Source organism: Vanessa cardui, chromosome 2, assembly GCF_905220365.1.
Source record: "Vanessa cardui chromosome 2, ilVanCard2.1, whole genome shotgun sequence".
In the NCBI taxonomy this organism is placed as follows: domain Eukaryota; kingdom Metazoa; phylum Arthropoda; class Insecta; order Lepidoptera; family Nymphalidae; genus Vanessa; species Vanessa cardui.
Genome location: NC_061124.1, coordinates 6,096,285 through 6,121,757, shown reverse-complemented (window position 1 = coordinate 6,121,757; position 25,473 = coordinate 6,096,285). Strand labels below are relative to the sequence as shown.

The 25,473-nt window shown below is 31.7% G+C and overlaps 1 protein-coding gene across 6 annotated transcripts in view; it reads left to right on the top strand.

Annotated features, from left to right (window-relative positions):
* LOC124537084 (protein sickie) overlaps positions 1–25,473 on the top strand; it is a 230,553-nt gene that overhangs the window by 145,493 nt on the left and 59,587 nt on the right. For 5 of the 6 annotated variants that reach the window (XM_047113818.1, XM_047113809.1, XM_047113803.1 and 2 more), the window contains 3 exons: positions 13,161–13,264; positions 21,850–21,946; positions 22,145–23,893. In XM_047113818.1, the coding sequence (XP_046969774.1) occupies positions 13,161–13,264; positions 21,850–21,946; positions 22,145–23,893 (1,950 nt within the window). Of the gene's footprint in view, positions 1–3,989; positions 4,118–13,160; positions 13,265–21,849; positions 21,947–22,144; positions 23,894–25,473 lie in introns of those variants that run through there. The other variant, XM_047113835.1, reaches the window with a different exon arrangement.

The window sequence follows — 25,473 nt, the reverse complement described above, 5'->3', positions numbered from 1 at the left end:
GTTGACATTCAGATTTTCTAACCACTGGATCATCATTGTTCTTAGAATGAACAGAAATCTTATTCATTGAAAGGAGGTTTGTCATCTATTTCAATATCGCTCAGGATCGAAAATTAAAACAAAATCGGAGCATAAAAATAGTGACTAAACTTATCTTCCTTACATATCTACAGAAACGTGTTAACCGCAAAATCCACATCTCATTTCCGAATCAACATGTTTAAAAACTGACATCACTAAAGTTTTCTTTAAAACCACTAAGTAAATAATGATTCTCGAAAAAATATCCGAAACATCTCACGAAAGTCGGCCTTTAAAAAATTCAGCCATTGTCATCGCTTGAACACACTTACATAAGAGTAGGTTTAGATGTTCGAGCTTAGAAGTGAAGCTCATGAATTATTTAGACTTATATACCTCGTTCACTTATCGCAATTCCTCTTGAAAGTATCACCGCTTAAGTTTCCTCTTATTGTTCATTCAGTAGACTCAGCGTTGAAATACAGAAAAATCTATATTTTACATATTGTTAAAAAATTGTTCATAATTTATTGAGTGTCAAAATGAAAAACGCCGGGGCTCATCAAATTAATTAAAATACAGGCAAGCACAATACATAACATCTTAGCTTCTTGGATTGGTGGCGCTAATACGCCAGAATTATTCTTAACAATAAATATTCTAAGAAATAATTACTGTTTATTTGTCTATGGACAGTGGTGACTTACCTTCAGACCCCTTTGCCGTTGCGCATCCTTAATCTATAAAAATGAATATAAACGGTGTAACAAAGGGCATATTGAGACGCGATCACGTGAAACAATTGTTTAAAATTGTGTCCAATTATTTTTTTAAATCGATTATTTCAACATCTGTCGCTATCGAGACTGAGAACCATACTGTATTAAAAATATAATCGATTTTCACAGAAATATCGATTCTTTTTTCCTATTACTATTTCCTATTGCAGATTTTTTTTTATGTAATTTTTTATATTTTCTATATACATATATATCAGTCAATGTTATTTAAATGACCCACAAAAGCAAACAATAGCTGTAAATTTTGTAATTTCGATCATACAATCACGTTTTACGTCCCCAGTGTACGATTATATTATTTTATGACACAATAAACTCGGCCATTGATCACCCAACAGCGATCGAACGGATTTAATAATACAATTATATTTTATATTAAACTATCAGGATAAATTGAGCATATTTTACGAATGATAAAATATTATTGTTGAATATTTATTGTTGCTTTAACAACAAACTCGTTTAAACTTGAACTTCAATTAACAATGCGAATTGTTCGAAACGCTTTTGAATTTACTGCTCCTACCTTAAAACACTTCCGTAAAAATGTATTATATATTACACAAACCACATATATGTATATTGCACAAATAAATAAATAAATATGAGACAACATCACATACATTACTCTGATCCCAATGTAAGTAGCTGAAGCACTTGTGTTATGGAAATCAGAACTAACGACGGTACCACAAGCACCCAGACCCAAGACAACATAGAAAACTAATGGTAATCTACATCGACTCGGCCGGGAATCGAACCCGGGACCTCAGAGTGGCGTACTCATGAAAGCCGGTGTACACACCACTCGACCACGGAGGTCGTCAAATCTATTTACTCGGTTTACGGTAAATTCTAGAAAATATCAGCATCGTTCGAATCCAAACAATGTTCATGGAGCTTGAGCTTAGATTACGTCCATAGTCCATACACACTCCATTGAGCAGCGCTCGAATGCGCCGCCATGATAATTTCAATAATGCACTATAACCGCGCCCTTCTTATTCCAATGCATTTTAATTCATTTTCACATTAAAATTAAAATTTGTTTTGCTCTGCAATAATCGTTTTAGATTCACAATAATATATGTAAAGACTTACAGTTACTTAACGTAGGTATAGTATTTATTATTAATTATAAATAAATAATGATCAGACAGAAAGATTCATTATAAATGTACTGTGTTAGTATCAGTTTTACGTCTTAGTGTAAAGTTTAAAAATGTAAAAACGTTTTTTGTTTTATAAAATTGTTTCATACGTTGCTATTTATGATAATGCAAGACATTTTTGTGTCTTGATTAACGAGTTAGTATAAAATAATGCAATACAAACTAAAAACAAAACGCTTTATTAACACTAGAAAGACGGTCAGGGGTCTTTTGACCCATTTTGTTACTTGAAATGTAATCCTTAAATAGATTTAATAATGTCCATATTGACAATTGTTTATACGCGGAACAGAGGAAGTCGATTACAAACTTAGTAATGTTTTAAGTTTTTTTACACATCGTGACATTACAATTTAATACATCGAGAACGAGTTTTGTAATTTTAGCGTTCGCTGCAGCGATTTAGTTTTAATTTGGAACCAAAATAATATAAGTGGTTGTAATGCTACAGCTATTTAGTGCAAATTGGAGCTTCTTTCAATATTAATTTTATGGTGTATCGTGTTACTGAAAGGTCAGTGAACTGTGCTGTCTGCGACACCGTAATTAGCTTTTTGTGTGTGCCCTTAGTATCAATGTTCCTCGCTATTGTTAAAGGATATTACACAAAATTATTAATCAAGAATTGTATCAAGAATTAATATGTCTTTATTTATTATTACAGCTTATATAATCTGAGACTTTATTTTTCTGGTTAGTGCACTGATCTCTTTCTATTTTTGTCTACTGTACAGGGTTCGATCCTTGCAGAGTTACAGATATGTCCCAAGTGTTATCATAAGAATGTTTCCTGCTATAACTGACTTTAAAATAATAATTTTATTGAACTCAAATGCATTATATTTTAAAAAAATTTTAATTTCACTAAAAGTATGAATTACATAATATATAATAATAAAACAAATTTCATTCTAAATAATTTTATCGAATGTTGTATCTGGTAATCTCTACTAATTTGAAATGTATGTCATAATCGCAAAAAATGATGTCATATTAAAGAATAAAAATCACACATTAATTATGCAGCTTTTGTATGTAAAACATGAATGTATGGATGAATGTATGATGTCAGGATGTATTTAGGTGTGTATTAAACGAGTTTCTTGAATAAATCGCCCTCATGCTCGTATATTGATGTAATGGCATTCAAAATATGTCTAGTTACTCTTGATAGGTACTTAGGTTCGCCGCGTCTCAACCATTTTGACCTTTGAAATTCCAATGACGCTCGATTCGATGGCTAACGATGGCATTTGTGGGGTCTGCTAAGTTCGACTATGTAGTGAATGGGCTGGAAACGTGCCTAAAATTTTAACTTCAAATGTACAACCGCATAATAAGTAAATATGCATTATAAATGCAAACAGCCTTATACGAAATGTACCTTTATTAAAAATGTGAATTAAATTCCAAATTCCAATTTTAAATTTTAATTTTTATTTGTATCGGACCTTATTTACATAATTCACTTCGATACTTGAATCTAAATCGAAAATTAATAAATAATATCATATTGACTGTACTTATTATGGAGATATTCGATATATCGAATTAAACAATCAATATCGGTAAAGTGAGTATGAGTGAGAAATGAGCGTGAGTGTTTTAAATGTGATTTTTGACTAGTGTATAGCTTCGTAAAGAGGTTTAATAAGATTTTATTCTGCTCATCCTAACAAAACAACACAAATAAGTTAACATTTTTATTTACGACTTTAATTTTTAATTGCAACCGATACAAATATTACTTCTTTATATTATTGAAAATCATTTAACGCGAAAAACTTTACAATAACGACAATTAATTCTTTCACGACGCGTAATTAAATCTGCAACAAGAAGAGTAAAGTGCCGCCTCGTTACGTTGGAATGTATTATCGATTATCTGATTTAATTTGTCATGTTTCTTTTAACAAAAAGAAAGATTAAAATAACCATCAATACCATCTCTTTTATTGATAATGGCGAGAAAGGATGTTACAATGTATAGTTTAGCGGAATGAAGTAAAGTTTGTGGAAAGTTATTGCAATCATGGGTAACACGAATTCTGGCCAGGGCCATGCCCGTCAAAACAGCAAGAGTAGAAAATCTAGAAGTCTACCAACATCACCAGAAGTACGAAGGTATGTATTTTACATAACAATTCGATAATGGTGAGACATTATCGTTGTTGGGTATACTACTATATGTTGGGTAACTTCTCTTTAGGAAATATTTTGGAGTTTTATCAGTTACGCTGTTCTTCTAATATACATGTAGAAGAATTTCATCGAAAATATGCACATTTTCTCAGGTTGTTTTAGGCACAAGAAGTATATTCAGCGAATGAACACCAGAATCAACAAATATAATCTGACTTCCTTTTGCCGGTCCCTCTCTGTGTTTGTGGTTACCCGAATATGAGAAATTATTATTTGACTTTCAGTAAAAATAGTAATATCAGTATAGGTATGTTACTAATGCTTTTCGAATTTATAACAAAGATACATTTTAATTTCAAAAATATCATTGCTTTTAGCCCGAAGGAGTATTGCTTATTTTAATTTTAATGTTAGAAGTTGATAGGAAATTGCGCTTAGACGATGTGTGACTACGAGAGTTAGGAAAAACAAAATACATACATATCCGCGTGTACTAGAAAAATTGAAACTTTATATATTATAGTTTACATCATAATATCATTTGGAAAAAGGACTAATGTATGTAACGTATGTACATTTAAAACTTGTCCTATGCAACTGTTTTGTCTGACTGACTTTTGACGTGACTAAAGCGTCACTGATAAGCATATGATAACGGTAACAATAGAATTGATGTGCAAGTTTCACAAGTGTTTTTATAAAGTGCTAGACAAGACATGCGTTGCGATGCCCCTTTAAATTTGTTTCGTAAATTATAGGATTTACAATCGCGTTGTCTGTAATACTATCTAGAGGCAAGTTGCAACATAGAGGATAGCATTAAAACCTTATTTAAGATGAAAACATCTGTAAGAACCAATCCATTGTGATTTCGTTATGGTGATTGTTGTGGAAATGATGATTTTTTTTATGGTATAGGTTGGCGGACGAGCATATGGGCCACCTGATGGTAAGTGGCCACCATCACCCATAGACAATGATGCTGTAAGAAATATTAACTATTCTTTACATCGTCAATGTTCCACCAACCTTGGGAACTAAGATGTTATGTCTCTTGTGCCTGTAGTTATACTCAATCACCTTTTAAACTGAAACACAACAATACTGAGTACTGTTATTTGGCGAAAGAATAACTGATGAGTGGGTGGTACCTACCCAGACGGGCTAGCACAAAGCCCTACCACCAAGTCATTTAAATCTCCATTTCCATGAATAATTATATACGTTAATAGTATTGGCAACGAACATTTTAATTAATTCACAGATAATATAAAATTTTAAAAATAGAATTCCAAAAACACTCGATTAATTATGGACCACTTTGGAACTCAACAAGAGCGAGGTGAAAATAAGAGTAGGTACCTAGTTCACTTAGCCGGTCGTTCTATAAATATCCAAGCCTGATTTAAGTCACTGTTCGATCTTTTACGATAGCTATATCATCAGTATCGTAAAGCAAAATAATCTTTGATCTCAGTGTTACTCCAAAGGTGTAACCTAAACAATGAAAAATGCTGAACCCTTTGTAATGAACCATACAAATGTTTCTATAACGAACAAAGCGCTGCAGCTTCTGTTTATTGTGCAGTTCGGTTTATTGTTATATTTCTATAATAATGTTAGAAACTTGGAAGTAACTGTTTTTCTGTCTATATGTTACTCTTACATGTTCAAACTGTTAAAGCGATTTTTTTATGAATTTTGCGATAGAGCAAGCGACAAACTCGAGCGAAACATCGGCACGTCTTATAAATGACTTGTTTTTTTTTTGTCTTTAAATTAATATTAGAAAATAAAGGTAAGAAATTATGTTACCGTATTATATTTTTGTTTATCGTATGTCGAAAAAATAACCTAACTTACTTTTAGAGAAATAGATCAACCAAGTCAATAAGCTAATTTTTATTATGTTCTTATTAGAAATGCAATTATATTATTGAGCTATTATGTAAGAAATTAAAAAGTCTCCGTTGAATACAAGCGTAAGATAAATAGAAGAGGTCAAAATGGCATTTGCGATATTGACTATAATAATTATACATTGTATAGCCGTATCATAATGGCGTATCACCGTAAGTCGGTTTTTAAGGCTATACGAGTCATATACAAGGTGGGTTCTTACAGAATCGCACTGCGTCTTTAATGTTATATAATCTAAATGATTATGATTTAATCATAATATGTATAATAATGAAAAAAGTGAGATAACATAACATTCCAGTTTTTTTTTAATATTTTATGAATTTAATGATTTTTTTATGGAACTATTTACATGTTATAAAAATATTTAACGGTGATAGCCATTAAAGAACCCATTTTCAAATGAAATAGTAAGGTTATTTTTATGTAGTAAAAAAAAATAGCGTCTACATAGTTTAGTTTTGATAATAAAATTAACGTTAAGTAATATATATTATAAACATATACAGTCGACACTGCATGGCCCAAGCGTGACAGCATTAATTTCCGAACTCGGCCGTCCCGGAAGTCACCGTCACGCGCGATACCGTTGTTACCAGACATAGAAGACAAACAAAAAATAATTATAATATACGGTTCTAAAATAATACCGAACGAATTTAAAAGTACCTAAAGTAACCTAAAGTACATAAGTACCTAAAGTAACTAATCGATGCAAGTACTTATAATAAGATGTTTTATACTAAACATATGTAATTTTTTTTTCTTAATTCCTGCTTGAAAATTTAAAGTTAGAAGAATTTTTATTTAATGTTTCTATGTACCCGCTTCTCCAATTAGGTTTTTTATAATTGATATTTTAATTTTAATGTTTCTCCGAACCGCTCTAGCATCGCTTAATGTAGTTTGTTAAATGACTATAAAAAAAGTGCTAAAATTAAAAAATGACAATTCGTAAATGCCTATGTAAAGGAAGTATACTCTGATTTGATTTGATTTAAGCATAAAGCTTGTGAGCGTAGTATAACCGTATTGACCCTAGTCAGTATCGAATTTGCGACATTTAGATAACTAATCATGTAAATAGTTTCAAAACTGACGTTTAAATTATTTTGCTAAATAACGTGTGTAACATTATAATGCAAGTTTCGTACGATACATTAAACGTAGACTAATATTTAGTCGTTACAATTTGTCCAAACAGATTGATATATTTGCTAAACACTTTACCAAAGATCTATTAGAATTTGTCTAAGTCAGATGACAGGCGTTGAGAATTGATTTTATTACATTCTGCTTACATTATCTATACTATTATATTATTAATATTATAAATGTGAAAGTGACTCTGTCTGTCTGTCTGTTGCTCTTTTACTATCAAACCGCTTAACCAAATTTAACTAAATTTGGTATTAACCAAATTTGAACTAAAAGGAAGGATATAGGCTACTTTTTTTATTAACACATGACAACTAAACCTCTCAAACTCGTGCGAAGCTACGTGCGACAACTAGTATGCTATAAAATGTAAGAAAAATCGACATATGCATAGATGATTAATCTATGTTGATTTTGTAAACAACTCCCTATATAACGCGCGTCGAGTCCGTTGCGCGCGAAGCCGCGTGCGACAACTAGTATGCTTAAAATGTAAGAAAAATCGACATATGCATAGATGATTAATCTATGTTGATTCTGTAAACAACTCCCTATATAACGCGCGTCGAGTCCGTTGCGCGCGAAGCCGCGTGCGACAACTACTATGCTTAAAATGTAAGAAAAATCGACATATGCATAGATGATTAATCTATGTTGATTCTGTAAACAACTCCCTATATAACGCGCGTCGAGTCCGTTGCGCAAAAGCTCTGCTTGTCAAATGACACTGCGCTCGCGTCGCCAGATGTTCACTGTTTGGATCTGCCCTTATTATAATATTAAACAAAGGTTCGATCACAAAGGAGTTTGTGAAAACGATCTTAAGTGAAGAATAATACCGTTTTAATCTCACGGCCTTGATCAAGACCTCTTGTATTGACATGTAACAAATTTTAACACATAATGTATCCAATTATTGGCACAAACGTTTGTTGCCAATGTATGTTTACAATCTCTAGTTCGGTAAACTTTAATGACACTCGCGTAGGTGCTAACGCTTGCGTTATTTATATACGGTATATATATACAATATTATTGATGTAGCAAAGAAATAAGTCCGAACATTTTAATATAAATTATTCCTCTAATAATGGAGCAATGACTTTGTACTTTTTTTTGCGTTTTTAAGTGTAGCTCTTTTATCTTACTTTGAAGTGTATTAACATTTTTATCAGTTACATTAAAAAATAAAAATACTGCATACTAATCGCATTTTTCATTATTTAATGAAATGCCAAATTATATCTACACTTGATGATTGTTTAGATGATACATTTAGACCATTTATTGAACCAAGAAATTACAATTATTTGACCTTTAAAACATTTTATTTCTATTTAGAAAAACGATTATTTTAGGTAATCATAGTATAAAAATTTTATTAAAGGCGAATGATTCAATAATTACTAAAATATGTAACTAAGTACTAATAAGTATACTAGCAGCGCCATCTTGTGTGGAGTAGTGACAATACTTTCATGCTCACACGCATTGTTTTTTTTAGTTCAGTTTGAATAATTAATTAAATATATTATAACATAAAAGTAGGTAATAGTTGTTGATTTTATTGAACAATATTTATAATAATAGTTATATGAAAAACACGTATCGTCAGCATATAATATTATACCTTGTGTATTATTTTGTCTATCTAAATCAGCTTGTTATACAATTTTCATGAATTATTCTCATAATTTACTCGAAACAGCTTCCTAGCCAGTGGTTTATTGTGAAATCGTGACCGCAGCGCTGGCGCGACTTCTCAGTGGGTAGTCGTATTACATTTTCATAATATTAATTATATTTAGAATTTCACAGTACGAGACATACTCATATTATCAACTAAAGCAGACGAGATAGATAAACTAAAGAATTAGGATTAATTCAGAGTGCCCCAATGTATCAACTATATTTGTATTACAGCATTTTCCATTAATAGATTTCTAAAACATAATTGCTTTAAAGTAAATAAAACATATAAAAAAATACAATATTAAAAAAAAAACTAAACTGACCCATGACAATAAAAAGATAATTTTGGCTGTAATGATCACAATAAATAAAAAGAGAAAAAACGAAAAAGATAATTCAGAACAAAAAAGGATTGTTTTCAGTAATTATTAAACATTATCAAAGAAGCTCAAAGGTCATTATTTATTCAGAATTAAGATTGTCTTCAACTAAAAACATCAGTGAGGCCAAAAAACGATTCGGGATATCGGAAACATACGTTGCTCTGTGGTTTGTTGTGTTCTGGACAAACCGCAAATCCTCGCTAGAAAGGTATCTTTCGTTTTTAGTAGACATACATTTAGATGAGTCATTTGCTTTCTCGTCATTGTCATGTTCGTTATTAAAGGCTGTATCAAACGTTCAGTCTAATTCACACTTCATCTACACATCCTACGACTCCTTACTCTAGTAAATTAGGATACGTAGAGTCATTTTCCAAATGTTTCTGTTTCGAGAGTACCCACCTAATTAGCTTTTTAGCATTGGCTTTTACAATGATTAGGCTTCATACCTCTTGAAACATTTTACATGATGAACAAGCTCGGGCTCCTGGAAATCTAGTTTCAAGTCACGATGTAATCGCATCTCGTAATTTTAAAATTACAAAATTAAAACTAAAGTTGATTTTGGTAAACACTTGATCGAACACCAAAAAGTTGATTCATGTAAGTTTTTATATGTACTTAATATTTCGTTATAACTCGACACTAGATGGCGCTTCAACGTATTATAATTAATAACCTAACCTAACCTCACCTAACAATTTCTCGAATTGCAATTATTTATGTAGAGCTGTTTAAATACACGTTAATTAGAAAAGTTATTAGCAAAATTAGGCAATAGCAACGCACTTATTGGTAGGGCTTCGTTCCCTCTAGGTTCCACTTACTAATTAAATATCTACCAACAAACAGCAGTATCTACCTAATATTGTTGTTTAAAGATTCTCCGGCTTAAAGACTGAGTGTACTTGTTTAGGTACAAAGGTGCAAATCTTGGTTCCTAATGTAAGTGTTGCGTTGGCGATATATGAACGATCAATAATAATTCGTACAGCCCCGATATCTTTTGGTTCTAGTAACCACTTACCATCAACTGTCTCATACCATCGCTCCCGTCCAACGACCTATGCTATAAATAAATATATTTGATATTTCTTGGTTCGAATCTCAATTAATATATCGGGTATTTGCTAGTCTTTATGTTAGGCATATATAGTAGCAAATAGACGACCTTATGGTAAATGATCACCTTTCAAGCTATAGAACATGACTGTAGCTTATGCGAACTAAAACAATAGATACTCATATAACGCTATGTTTAGTCAACAGAGTTATATAAGGTATCATTTTTCATTTAGTTCTGTAACTAATTATAACTATAATAATTCCTTGTTAGTCGACTCATTTAGATTATTATTTATGATACAACTAACTTTGTTTTTCTTTCTCTCGTCTTTATTTATGATCTCGCATTCTTAAGATTTATTTTGTTCAATGTAAACATAATTTAATTTAACGGCTGAAGTTTTTATATGTAAACTATCTACATTTTTTTTTATACGAATATGCAAAAGTAACTCTTGCTCTCTGTTTATCTGTCTGTTGCTGAAACCATTGAACTGAATTTGATGTAATTTGTTATGACACCTTTTTTTATGCAACTTTTTACGTCTAACACCTGATGATGAAACCCTAAAACTTGAGCGAAGTCGCGGCCAACAAATTATATTATATTTGAATAAAAATATAAGTTATAGACTATAATAATAAATTTGGAAAGCAAGGATAATCTTATTAATTTTACACAGAAAATAATTATAAATGAATTTTTAACGTACTAATAGCTTAGTTAATTCAAAAAGAGAAGATATGATTAAAATTTTGCCTTTTTACACGCCATAATTTATTCAAAAGATTAACTACCAGCAATGCCGAACATGAGTGAATATCTTAGTGGTTAAATACGTGAATCATAACAAAAGATCGCGTGTTAAGATCCGGGAAGGAAAACATCATTTCGAATACGGTTTCGGATGCAATTCTACCGCTTGTATTAGTACAGTTGAGCAGTGTCGTGTAAAAAGCTTCTGCTGTTGTTTATTAACAAGTTTATTGAGATTAATACCAGGTACATATACATTTACATTATATATATCGTATTTAAAACACAGATACATTTTAAACATCTCATTAAAATAGTTGTAAGTTTTTGGGCAGTTATGAGACAATTACTAGCTGTTACGTACTTCGACAGTAATTTTGCAAAAAAAAAACAAAACACAAAATATAATTTCAACAAGAGTTTATTGCAACTGCCATTTCTATCTTTTATTTTCATGGTTTGAAGCCTAGTTGAGGCTATTTGACTTGAGTTGATAGTGAGGATGAAAAAATATAAAAAAGTGTTAAGAAAAATTTGGTCTAAAGTATACCCTACACATTAGATTACCTTAATTATCCGCGACCACAAAGACTGTAATCCTAATGTTTTCAAGTTTCCGTAAAAGGCGGCAGCCTTAACGTAAACTAAGTAAAGTACTTACGCATGAAATATATTATACCTTATTGATATAAGCGTAATTCTATCTAAGAATTTAATAACGCTTTAACGCGATATATAAGGTTATTTATCGAAAATTCTGTTATACAAAAATAGGCCTTATGTGTATGTGATATGATATCAGTTCCTTTGTTGTTTTCGTATATACAAAACATTGGAATTTAATATTATTTTGTAAACGGCGACATCAGTAGGTTCGTGATTATCATGTGGAATAGTGATTGACAGAATATTGAGAAAGTTTCGTTTAAAATAATTCACTGTAAATAATCGTTTGGAATGAACGAAAATAGTTATCATAATGTATTGTCAAGGTAGTTCATTGTTATTTGTGCATTTTTAAATATTTTTATTTAATATTTGAAATTGAAAAAAAGTGCTGGAATAAGTTGAACTTTATTCATCTGTTATATTTGAACTGTAAAATAAATATACAAAGGTTTTTTGAAGTGAATTAATGGGATTGTTCCATACTGAAAGAAATGAATAAAATCTCAATATACGAGTAATTAAACTATAATAATAGTTATACATACACCATCAGCTCCTTACCACCAAATTATTGTATTTTTATCTGAATCGAAAAGTTTTAAATCGATACGACAATTAGAATTATATTAAAATCGATTTCCTAGTTTTGTTAACATACTTTTTTTACTTTCATACGTTTGAATCTAATATAATGTAGAAATTATCAATACAAACATATTAGTTTTGATAACATGAAGGCACTTAAGCCAAATACATGGCTAAGTGCAAAGGCATCTAACCCTGTAGAGGTAAAATGTAAAGAGGTTTTATAAGATGATAACCCTATTCATATATTGTCAATACGCTTCCAACCATGGAATTGATTCAGCCCATTGTGCCTGTAATATAATTGACTCATCTTTCAAAGTATTCGATTATACATTTCATTGTACAAACATATTGTTGCATCTTATTATAATTGAATTATTCTCCATTAATAATATTTATTGTTAATGATATCGGCCCTATTTTCCTTATCTTTTTTACATATGGTATCCCATTTATTACTGATGAGGCATCTGCTAGTATTTATCTCATTTAGCAGTAGTTGTTTCATGCTGGATTGTAACACTAGAAATACTTTTTGTCAGCAATTAGGCGGGCCGTGTCACTCTACTTCCTTAGGAAAGCTTTTATGGTAGATTACCAATATCATTGCGAGGTTCCTACTCTGATATAAAGCACTTAACTAATATAGTATACCGTGATGTAATAAAATCGTTTTATTATTGTAACAACTACCTACTTCTCTTGTTACCGGTTCTCTTGTTTATACTTAACATTATTTTTAAGGATATATTTATTTATTAATTTATACTGACTGCATATTTTTTATTTTCAGGCAAGTGTCAGTGTTGCAGACGTCGATACCGCTGCCGGCGTCAGCGGCGGCAGTGCGGCGCGCTCCCCCAGACAAGCGACCTCTACCGGCCACCCCAGTGCACGGTAATTATTTCAAAGAATATTCTATTTATAAGATAGACGGATAAGTTTTGGTTTCATTTGTTGTAATTGATAAAAATTCATTAATTCAGTCTTTGACTAATTCAAGCATTCCTCGACAACTATCAAAAATTGCCGAACTTAACTGAACTGTAATAACAATTTAACTAAAACTAAATAAATTAAGAATAAATGGTTGCGTTTAACTTTGACCATCAGTGATGTGTATAATACAAAAAATAATTGAATAAATTTGAATAAAAATTAAGACTTTAGGTTGACGATTGTAAATACATGTTAGTTACATCCATTCATACATCCAAATTTCCCATTTATAGTATTAGTAATCTTACTCTACTAATTAAGAAGTCATGATGGTGCCTGTGGGGATGTTGTCCAGACCATAACCGATATATACAATATGGTATTTGTTAGTAGATCTTTCTATCAGATGTTTGACCACCAACTGCAAAACTTATTTTGCTTCGGTTTCAATGATTAGCGAGTCAGTCTAATTAGTGTAACTAGTGTATCATAGGCAAATAGGATATGTCATCTTATCTCAAAATCAAACATCTAAATAAAAATAAACTTTATTCAAGTGGGCTTTTACAAGCACTTTTGAATCGTCATCGTCACCGAGAAGAACCGGCAAGAAACTCAGAGTAACTATACTCTTTTTCAACATTTAAAAAATACAATCATATTAGTTAAATACAGTTATATATATATATGTAATGTATTCCCTCAAAGATGTCAGGAATGTGAATATTTTTACAGAGTCAATATCTAAATGCATTGGTGATCACAAAATAATGCATTAAAGATTTATTTATAAGTATCCATAAAGATTATAAGCTAATAAACTTCCAAACAAATAACTCATACAATTCGTAACCAAGTGTTTATTATTTGAAAACTGGTAGTTACGGCATAATATGATTCACTAAGCTCGATTTGCACTGTGACAAACTCAAGACCAGAAACAAACAGACTTGTATATAACGTTGCACGTGCGTTTACATTATCAAACGGAATATGCAGCTGGGTTACTTTGAGAGCTTTGAATGTTATTATAATTTATTGATACCACTAAACTTGAATTGAAAATATGACATCACATTAACCAATATGAAATAATTGTTTAATTATTGGTACAATCACTTAAATTGTCATGCTGTAGGATTAAATTAAATGATAAGAAGGTATAGAACTCGTAAACTAGAACAATTTGGAGATCAATCTATGCTGCATCTAAACGTAATCATGTATATACATATTTTGTTCTTCACCGTGGTGAATTAATGGTTACTTATATATGACATAACAAGAAGTACATATATATTAAATTATCTGTATTATAAATTGACAGCATCGATATTTATTGTTCTATAATTACAATGAAATTAACTCCTGAATCGATATAATTACAAGCTGTTACCGGTTGTAGGACTGTTTAACTAATACATACTAATACTATACTATATTATAATAATAAAAATGGTTGCCCGCGGTTTTGTTCGCGTTTAAAGGTTTTATTGTCAGGTATCTTTTCAAGTTTTCAGGTTCAAGCTTCCTTTATAAAAAAATTCTTCAAATTCGATTCATTATTTTGGCCGAAATAAATAGATAGACAAACAGAAAGAGCTACTTTCGTATTTGTATAAATAGTATAGACGTTTTTTTTTTTGTTTTTTTTTTTTGGTATAGGTTGGCGGACGAGCATACGGGCCACCTGATGGTAAGTGGTCACCATCACCCATAGACAATGACGCTGTAAGAAAAACTATTCCTTACATCGTCAATGTGCCACCAACCATGGGAACTAAGATTTTATGTCCCTTGTGCCTGTAGTTAGGTTTCGACTTTAATACCAAGTAAGCCAGTACAATTACAGACAAGGGACCCATTATCAACTTCCGGTGGCTGGAGACGACCTCTTAACATGGTTTTATTTTATAAGATACTACTTGATTGTCATCTCATTACATAAATGATAATCGATCACGTGATATTTTAATTAAATACGTTTTGTGAAAAAAGGGAACTGTGAAAGATATTTCGGCGTTGTCTTAGTATGTCATTCTCTTACAATAGTATTTTTTCTTTACTTCAAGTTTATAGAAAGTTATATATATAGTATTATGATATAGTAGTGTTAGTGTATAAAAGTGTTTGGTCTGCGTACGCGTGAGTTACCACATATATTTAATAGTTATACCCCCCAAAAACAGTGTGCCTCATTATGTTCGAGTAAAAAAAAGCCATAAGCCAGTATTGAAAAAGCTGTCACATACCATTTGACCAATATTTTTATTAAACTCATTTATACAATAACGATGTAGAAACAGCTTATTTTTCGATATTTTTATGCTTTATTTCTTGTAACACAAAATAGATGTTATATGTGTAATATAGGCTTTATACGCCAATTGTTACCAGTAATACATATATCAAAGGAACAATAGCAGTGCGTCCTAGATTTGGATTGATTTTTTAACGTTTATGAATAAATGATTACTGTAATCTTCTAAATAGCGTCAGGGAATTAGGTATTGTTGGGAGGGTTCGGTATCGGACGTCGATTATTTCATTTATTAGCCGTAAAGTAGCGCTTCGCAGAGACCACTTAAATTGAAAGGAGATTGGGAACATACCTAAACTTTTATTCACTTTAGCCAAGAACGTTCCTCACTGAAGGAGAGAGCTAACACTATATCAAGTCTATATAAATTGTGATAATCCTTATTGCATATAGTAGTACTTTATGTACCTAGTATTAGAGGTCATTTCATATTAGTGATTAGGAGTTATTATTTTTTATAGTTTATGAATAAATTATTGCTGTAATTTTCTTTTTACCGTCAGGAAACGACTCCGTACTAAAACATTAACCTCTAGTTTATATTCTAGTTAAATAAGGTGAAATTACGAATGGAATATCTTATATTAAAAGGTTCTTGTTTAGGATATGTATTTAGATATCATTCCGCCATGTTGAAATTTTTGGGATGGGTGGATGCACGTTCGACCTTCAGCTAAGATGAACGTACGTCCTGTATTAATTAGTATTAATGTAATATACACATAATTTTAGGATGTTTTAATTGATGTACTACAATAATCATTACATAGTATAAAACTAAGTCGCCTACCGCTGCTGTCTCTCCCTGTGTATACTTAGATCTTTAAAACTACACAAAGAATGTTGTTGTGTTTTTTTTTTTAATATAGAGTGATTCAAGGGGAAGTTTATATATATAATACATGGACAATAAAATTGAGAAATACTGATCATTCTATGATTTCTAATATGATGTCGTAAATAAAAACTTTTTCTTTGAACATCAAAATAATGTACTACACTATTGGACACCTTCAAATTATGAAGAAATTATGTAGTTTATTTATTCCGTGCGGAGTCGAGGCGGGTCGCTAATTGTGGAATATTTGTCAAAATCCTCTTCCATGGTTTTCACAAGAACCTCATATTTATCATTGACCATTGAACGCTTAATTCGTCACTGGTACGACAATATGTGAACTATGATTCCCGTGAACAGAATGACAATCTTAAGATTCGTTCATCGTTCCTATGATCGTGTAGACTGGTCAGATGCAATGTCAGTCAATGTGCACTTCTCGACGAGGGCGCTCTCGTATAGCTAACGATTTAATCAATTCGAATTTCAAACGTTAAATGTGAAGTTTAAATGATAGTGTCGTCCTTTATCTCGTGTGTTATAACAAATGTATCGTAAAATCACATTATGATTAAAATAATAAAACAAAAATGGAACAGTTAATGATTATGATTAAAATAAAAATGGAACAGTTTGAATATTGATTGTGTGGTGGTAATGACGATTGCTTTCCTGATCGTACAGATAAGTTTATTGTAAGTTTATTTTTAGATAAAAGCATGTGTGGATAATAATGAACGTCGGTTCGTATTAAACTTATGTTATAAATACGTTATCATTTTAATTGTATATATGTGTGAGTGTGATTAGTTTTACTTTAAAAGCTTTATTCTTTTGTTTCTTACTATTTGAAATGATTTCGTTAGTACGTACTTACTGTTTAAAAAATATTAATCTATTTTGAAATAATTTCCAAAGTTTGATTAATAGTAATTAAAAGTAATTTCGGTTTTATGAACTTTTTGTTGTTATAATTTCTTTTTATATTTCGTATTCTTAATTTAAAAAGTTTTCTAAAGAGAAACGGTTTCTTTCTTTTGTTTATATAGGCCATTCAATTCGAGTTGGTAACGATGATTCACCGTTTTCTCCAGACAAATTCCTTGCTCACTTACAATTATACTCAATTAAGTGCGTTAACATAATACTAACTAACTTACTAATAATTAGCGAACTTATTACACATTTTTACAGTACCTTTCACAATTGATACTCAAGTAACCTTTGAACGATTTTTTTTTGTATGAAACATACATCAACTAAAATTATTGGCTCGTATATTCCTTTAAAAAATAATTGATTATGTTTAATGTAAACTTACTTTAAGTATAGAGCGATTTGCAATTTTAGTAATTGTAAGCTTAAAACATACATTTGGTCTATCCTAATTGGGTTTCATTGTGTATTATATATGTACACAAGTGGATGTATGTTGTTAAAGTGATGGATCGGCGAATAAGCGGATGTAATGTGCGCGCTTGATTGAAATTATTCGCTCTCGTGACGTGGAACATCCTTCTGAAACTAGAATTCTAGATGATATGAAAAAAGATCACGTGATACGAAACCAATGTATATATGCAATACATAAAAGTAATTTAACAGTCAGTTAATGGCATAGTGGCACTATTGGGCTCAGCACTCCTTTTCTTTTTAAGGAGGATTGTATCTTATTCAGCGATCGAATCGTTACCCTTTATTTCGCGAGCTGAATTATAAAATGTGACGTGAAGCATGAAAATTCAGAGGTGTTGCAATGAAGTTACTTCCGGAATCTACTTACTACTGGACCATCGCAGCTCTTGTATACATTATCGTTAATTAGATTTCATGGCCAAATTTGCGACGATTATTTAGCATAAGCAATGTATATATGGTCGGGTAAAAATAACTGTAAAGAACCGGCATGCTTTTTGTTAAATTTACAATATATATTTATTAGTCTAAAAGTTCACGATCTATATTACTCTTTGTGTCTGTCTATACGTCAGTTGCTCTTTCAAGGCTAAATCAATAAACCGAATTTGATAAAATTTTGTATAAAGCAAGCTTGAACTCCAAAGGAAGACAAAGACTAGATTTTATGCCTAACACCTGACAACAAACCGCGGGCGACAAACACATAGCTCTCGTTGAATAATATCCCTTATGAAATGTGTTGAATACATTAATATAATACTTGTATGTTGTCTAATCCGTCCTCGGAATAATAAGATCCTTTCGTTAAGCTTTAAGGGCTAACTTTGTTCGAAGCCAGTGATTAAGCTATATATACTTTATATGTATCTGTTATTGTTGAGAGCTCATGATATAAAGGTACCTAGAAATAACAGCTCCGTCCTGGAACGGATTACTGAATTATATCTGATTTGCAATGATTAATTTACTTTTAACTTTATAGATGTATTTTTTGTCAGTTATGCGTGTGTGTGTCACTAGAATTATTAGTAAATACATAATGTATTCTTATAATACAATAAAAGTAGTTATTTCATTTTCTCCTTTACATAGTCAACTACATGTAATAAGAACTTTTGTATTTTTATTTTACAAAATTATATTAAGTGGAGCTAAGATCTTTGAAATTCCTTTGAAAAACCGTAAAAAAAATCAGTTAGTCTCTTCCATCATTTAAGATAGAATTTTATGTTAGGTAAATACAATTATACATATATACAGTATGTATATAATATACCCTAGACGTCAACGAGTATTAGTTCCACACCCTTATGTCATCTATATAATCTTGTATTAAATAATATGTTTGGATGGGATTATAAATTATCAGACAGGATTGATAATAAGTGATAACCGAAGAGTGATGAGGTTTGATCATCAGATTTAACAGCATTGCTTGGTGGTAGGGCCTCGTGCTAGCATCAGATATTGTGCTGCCAAACAGTAAAACTTAGTAAAGTTGTGTTCCCTTTTGAAAGGTGATTCAGTGTAACATCTCAGCTCCTTAAATTGATGGCGCATTGTATGACACGATGTTAGGAATAATTTTTTTAGCGTGGTGAACACCTACTATTAGGTGTATCATTTGTCAAAAAAATGTTTGTTACTAACCACTAGAGATAAGGATTTCTTAAAACACGACGATTAATTAATTCTATTTCTCCTTATATTTGTTCAGCCGTGATTATGTAATTAAATATCATTCTATGAAAATTTATTATATACATAAATATACAGATAATATTATAATATCGCGTGTATCATATTATCACTAGAGTTACGGTTTACGAGTAATGAGTTGGGAGACGGGAATATGACAAGCTATGACATAACATTTCAAATTCGATGTACAAACAATTACAGATAACGTCTATAACTTATTATCGCCTGAAATTTTTATAATACTAAAAATATAGTTAGTTATTTATGTACCTGATTCAAATAAGGTATATGCATATCATAGAGTATCTCATAATCTTTAATATAATAAACGACCTCCGTGGTCGAGTAGTGTGTACACCGGTTTCCACTCCGAGGTTTTGGGTTCGATTCCCGCAGAGTCGATTTAGAAAAAGTTCATTAGTTTTCTATGCTGTCTTGCTTCTGGGTATTTGTCGTACCGTCGTTACTTTTGATTTTCCATTACATAAGTGCTTTAGCTACTTACATAGGGATCTTATAGAGTAATGTATGTGATGTTGTCCAATATTTATTTATTTAAAGGACTGGATATTTTTCAACACATTTCCAAACGACGTTTTTAAAATAACATTATTTTTCTTGAAATTATACGAATAGCTTTAAAGATAGTGTGAGAACAAAAGATCTTGGTTTTGCGGTAAAATATATTTGCAATGAGCAAGATGGCCGGATACCAGAGATAAATGCGCTTGGTGCAATGCTGATTCTATTTAATATGTGGTTATATTTATATTTTTATATATATCAAAAAGTATTTATTCGACTTTTCCAGCACTTAAAGGTGTTTGAAAAAGTACAATACAATTTTGATGGCATTTCTTTTGTGTTCTAAATTATATGTAATAATTTTAATATGTACTAAAAATCGTATAAACATGATTTAATAATTATATTTATTAATAATTATTCGTCAAACTAACTTAAAATTAAATTTAAATTACTATTAAATTAAATTACTCAAATTACTCATATTATTTAGGCATATCAAAATAAGTGCTCAGAGTACTTTATACAATACAATTATAATATAATTTAACCATTTATTTTGCTACACACATACATTACAATGTATATACAGAAGAAAATAATTAAATTTAAAGAACACAGTGTAGCAAGGGATTCATCTCAGTATAAGCTGTGCTAATGCACAACACTGATTTTCAGATGGCCCGTATATTAATTCAAGAAATTAATTAGTTATCTACTTTTTAAAAGTATCATATCAATGCATTTCAAATTCAAAACGTATAAAGACATGTCTACTTATGATGTCACATACGTCATTATATTCAAAACCGAATTGGCAGACAATCTTTAATTCATACATTTATTATGGAACAAAGACAGAAGTCCATCACCCATTTGAAAGTGGTCACTTCCAGCTATATATGTAGATACGTTAATTATCTTTGATGTGTTTGTATGTATTTATGCCATAGTCTACCTAAAATTGCCGTAATTATACACATCATTAATGGAATAGTTTTTTTATGAATGTAGAACTTATTAAAACGTTAAAGATATATTTTACGTATTTATTGAATTATAATTTGCGATATTTGGGCTTATATTTAATATACAGCTTTTGTTATTGTAAGAATTATATTTCAATTTTATATTTTAATTATGATATAATATTTTAAATATTATTTTATACTTTGATTATCTTTTAATTCCTGGCTCTCATTACGTCCGCTCCATGTTATAATGACTATGAAAATTTTGACATCTTATGTAAGACTTAGGTATCAAATATGTTTGTTTATTATATATATGATGTATGTTACATGAAAATAATAAGAATAAGAAAATCAATATATGCAATATTGATGGTTATGTTTTGTCTGTGCTGTTCCCATAATACGTGTATGCATGACGTCAGCTTATTATTACTTTTTCAACATTGAACCGATCAATATCGTCAGCCAACTTTATAAGGCCCCTTATGGTCAGCTGGCACCCTTTTTATTGAATATTTTGCATGTGACAGAGGGGATACTGTAGGTCAAAATATAACTGATCACGAATCATGATAATTGTTGTGTTTTCGGTAACCTAGCTAATCAGTGTGTTACGAACGCGGCGAGTGCCACCCGTGTCGATTTAAAAATGTACAAAACTTTTTATCTCACTAATTGACAGAGTAAAGATAAATATTTAAACAAGAGATAACCTTTCAAATTGTATTGATATGAAGTCATCTTAACATATTTTGTTTACTTTTAGGCAAAAGTGGTCTCTCGGCGAGCTCTAGTCGATCAACAAGTCCTCTCGGTCAAGGAGCAGTCAGTTTTATACCGCGAGCACCAGCGTCGTCATCTGGGTTTGTTATTTTATTTATTATACTGATGTTATGAAATCAAATAAAAAAAGAAACAAATTCAATAGAGATTTTTTAATAAAATAAATGAGCTTCAACTCAAAATTGTGAAACAAAATATAAAGAGTAAAGATTACTTTTTAATCAAATTTTATCGTGTACTATCGTATTTTATTTAAAATAATGTTTTGCTTGTTTCAGATCAAGGCCAAACTCGTCACTTCTTGCACCCGGTAGTAAAATTCCATCGACTTTATCTCAGCCTCAACAACACTCGCAAACTGGTAACAGTCAAAATGGCACCCCCACAAAGCAGTCGATGCTTGATAAGTTAAAACTATTCAAACAAGACAAAATAAGTAGTGAGAAACAGAACAATAAAAGTACAGCAGTATCTAAACGCACTAGTTCCTCCAGTGGGTTTTCTTCTGCGAAGAGTGAGAGGTCTGACTCAAGTTTAAGCCTTAACGAATCTGCAAATACCACAAATACACATATCAAATCCTCGAATTTAGTAGGACCAAAAAGTATAAGACAACAAAATGAAAACTTAAAAGATAGATCGGGTAAAAATGTGAAATCTAAGTTAGTTAATACAAAAACTGTAAAAGAAGCTTCGAGTAATTTAAATAAATCTAATATAAGGTCAACTAGTAATGATAAATCGAAAAGTAGTCCAAAATTGCCAGCACGGGATAAGGAGTCTAAATTAGCAGCACCTAAGTCTGTGAGTAATACGCGGTTGAACCAAATAGACGATCATCCAAGAAGTTCGAAGACTAAAGTTGAATCAAAAATGGCAAAACTTTCTGGAAGTCAATTGAAACTAAGTGATCAACGCATAGAACATAATTTAGATAGTAAAACTTATGAAAATACAAAGCATTTACCGAATCCAACACAGTCACCATCGCCAACGAATGGGCAACCATTACAGAATCAAACTGGAATACCTAAACCAACAGCCGCAGTCAAAGGTACCACAAAAATTTCAAAAGACGATAGACACGGTATAAGTAAGAGTACAAATAGTCAATTAAGTCCAATACAAAGCAACTCTAGTTTAAATTCCACTAATAATGTAAGTGCTCTTCCGTTCACTAGAGAACAGTCTAATTTAAGTAAAGAAGTATCTCAAAAACAAACATTAGCAGTATCTCCAATGCCTGTGCTTAATTCTGGCAGTCAAAATCCTACTTCGCAGATGTCAGAAAGTTCGCATTCAAATTCCACTCATAGTACAACAGGACAGCAGTCAAATTCCAGTGACGGTAGCGTCATATACCGTCCATCGAGCGAATCGGGGTCTGAAGTATCAAAAAGTAGTAATTTGACTCCTAACAAAAGGTTGGATATGAATGCAACATACATTAATAATGTTATAAACGAAGCTGAAATTTCAGAGAAGGAAGCAGCTCAAAAGAGAGTTTTTGAGAAATCAGGACCGAAACCTACCTTTGAGCTGAATAGGACTTTAACAGAATATGATAAGAACGACAGTCGTTCTAGCACTCCCTCGCATTGTCGAGATAACTCACTCGGCGAAGACGAAAATCCATTAATGAACGTGTTACCCATGAGACCTTTACTTCGAGGTTATAACAGTCATTTGACTTTACCGATGAGGACGAACGGCTTAGCACAAAAAAACATTCCTGGGTATCCACATCATGCGAATACCGTTAAAGCTAATTTCGGTCGAGAGAACATGAATCTGCGTGAACGTATGAATTACGGACCTGGGTTTTCTAACCCTGACTACTGTGATCTTGAAATTGCCTCCGGATACATGTCCGACGGAGACTGCCTTAGAAGAATTAACGTAAGCGACATGGACAGTGCAAGGAATAATGACATAATGGACGGATACATGTCGGAAGGTGGAGCTTCGATATACGGACGACGGATGAATTATCAGCAGCCGTCTCACTTTCAGCAGCTCGAAGAAAGGTAAATATATAAACACAGTTTATTTCATAAGACATTTATATATATTATGCAATAATTCTAGACAATAAATAAGAGCCTCAGGTCGTCGAGCGGTGAGCCTTTTTACAGTTCAAATTAAAATGCTCCCTGCAGGCATGAGATTCATTGCTGTAATGGGAACGTACGGGTTACGTTTGCGCTTTTAGGGTTACGTTTCTAATAAATTGTTTTAATTTATATTTACAATATGTTCATATTTATTATATACAGGCTTAATGAGACTTATTAGTATATTTTTACAAATATTTTCTTTTCAAGTTAATAACTTGGATCGATATTTGTCATTCAAAAAAATTATATCACTCAAATCCACAAGTGGTCGTCCCTCCCCAACTTTCGGATATTAAGGCAACGCTCTTTGAATGAATTTGTATATGTGCCAAAAATGTAATTCTAATCAATTCGAACATAATTCGACGGGCGTAATAATTAATTACAAAATGATTTTAATTTTTATATAAAAAGATATTTGCCAAAAAATTTATTAATCGATAAACTCGTACATATATAATGCTGCACTATAAGAGAGAGTACAATGAAATACACATTTTTATACTAAATAAAAGTAATGAAAAATCAGTCTTAAGTTAATTTTATACATTATTGTTTGTTAGTATTGGAACACCCGTGGTGTACCGACGTTCTCTCAGTGAGGACTCGTATGGCGCACTCACACTGTCGCAGCGTTAGGGGAGAGGGCGAGGTGGCCAAAATCGATACTCCTACGTTTCACCGTCCCCCGCGCGCAACTATTTACCACGCCTCGACCCTAACCACCCCCAACACCATCATACCATTCGGGACCTAACGATCACGGTATTAAAATCGAACTTCCTCCGCATTCAAATATAATATTATAGCATTAGAGTCAAATATTTATAACCTTTTATCTTATATCTGAATTGTTTTTATCGAAAGTACAAGGCCAAAATCTTTTGACACAGTTATAATATAATTATAAATTTAACGTTATTTTGAAAGAAAAAAACACAACGAATTTATTAAAATTAAACTATAAACGTTGATCATAAAGTATAAAATGTAAAAGTGTAGTACTTAGTTGTTATGCGTTATTTCGTACTCTGCCGGACGGCAAGGACGGCAGCGCGGGCAGGGCGGGCGGCACTCACCGCCGCGCAGTACGGGCGTGCGGGCGCGCCGTACCGCCCGCGCTTTTACCACGCACGTGACAAACTTTCCCGATTTTCTCTACGGAAAATGTAAATCTGTTACCGGCATCGATCGTTCCGTCGCCAGACGCACGCTCGAACTCACCGATCACAGCTGGCGCCGCTGATCTGGACCGCGCTTAACAAAGACTTGACGAGAAAAGATCGCGCCCCCTCGTGAATCCTGGGCTGTGAATCGGCGGATGGCTCGTTGGTGTTAATAAGTGTTCTGTAGGTGTTGTACCGGATCGTAACTTGCTCTGTGCCTTGAGTCGCTTGATGCTGTAAGCGGGAAGTTAAACGGACATAAATAATTTGCTAAAATATTTAATAGAGCTCTGATAATAATTTTGTAGTCGTAAATAGTGTATA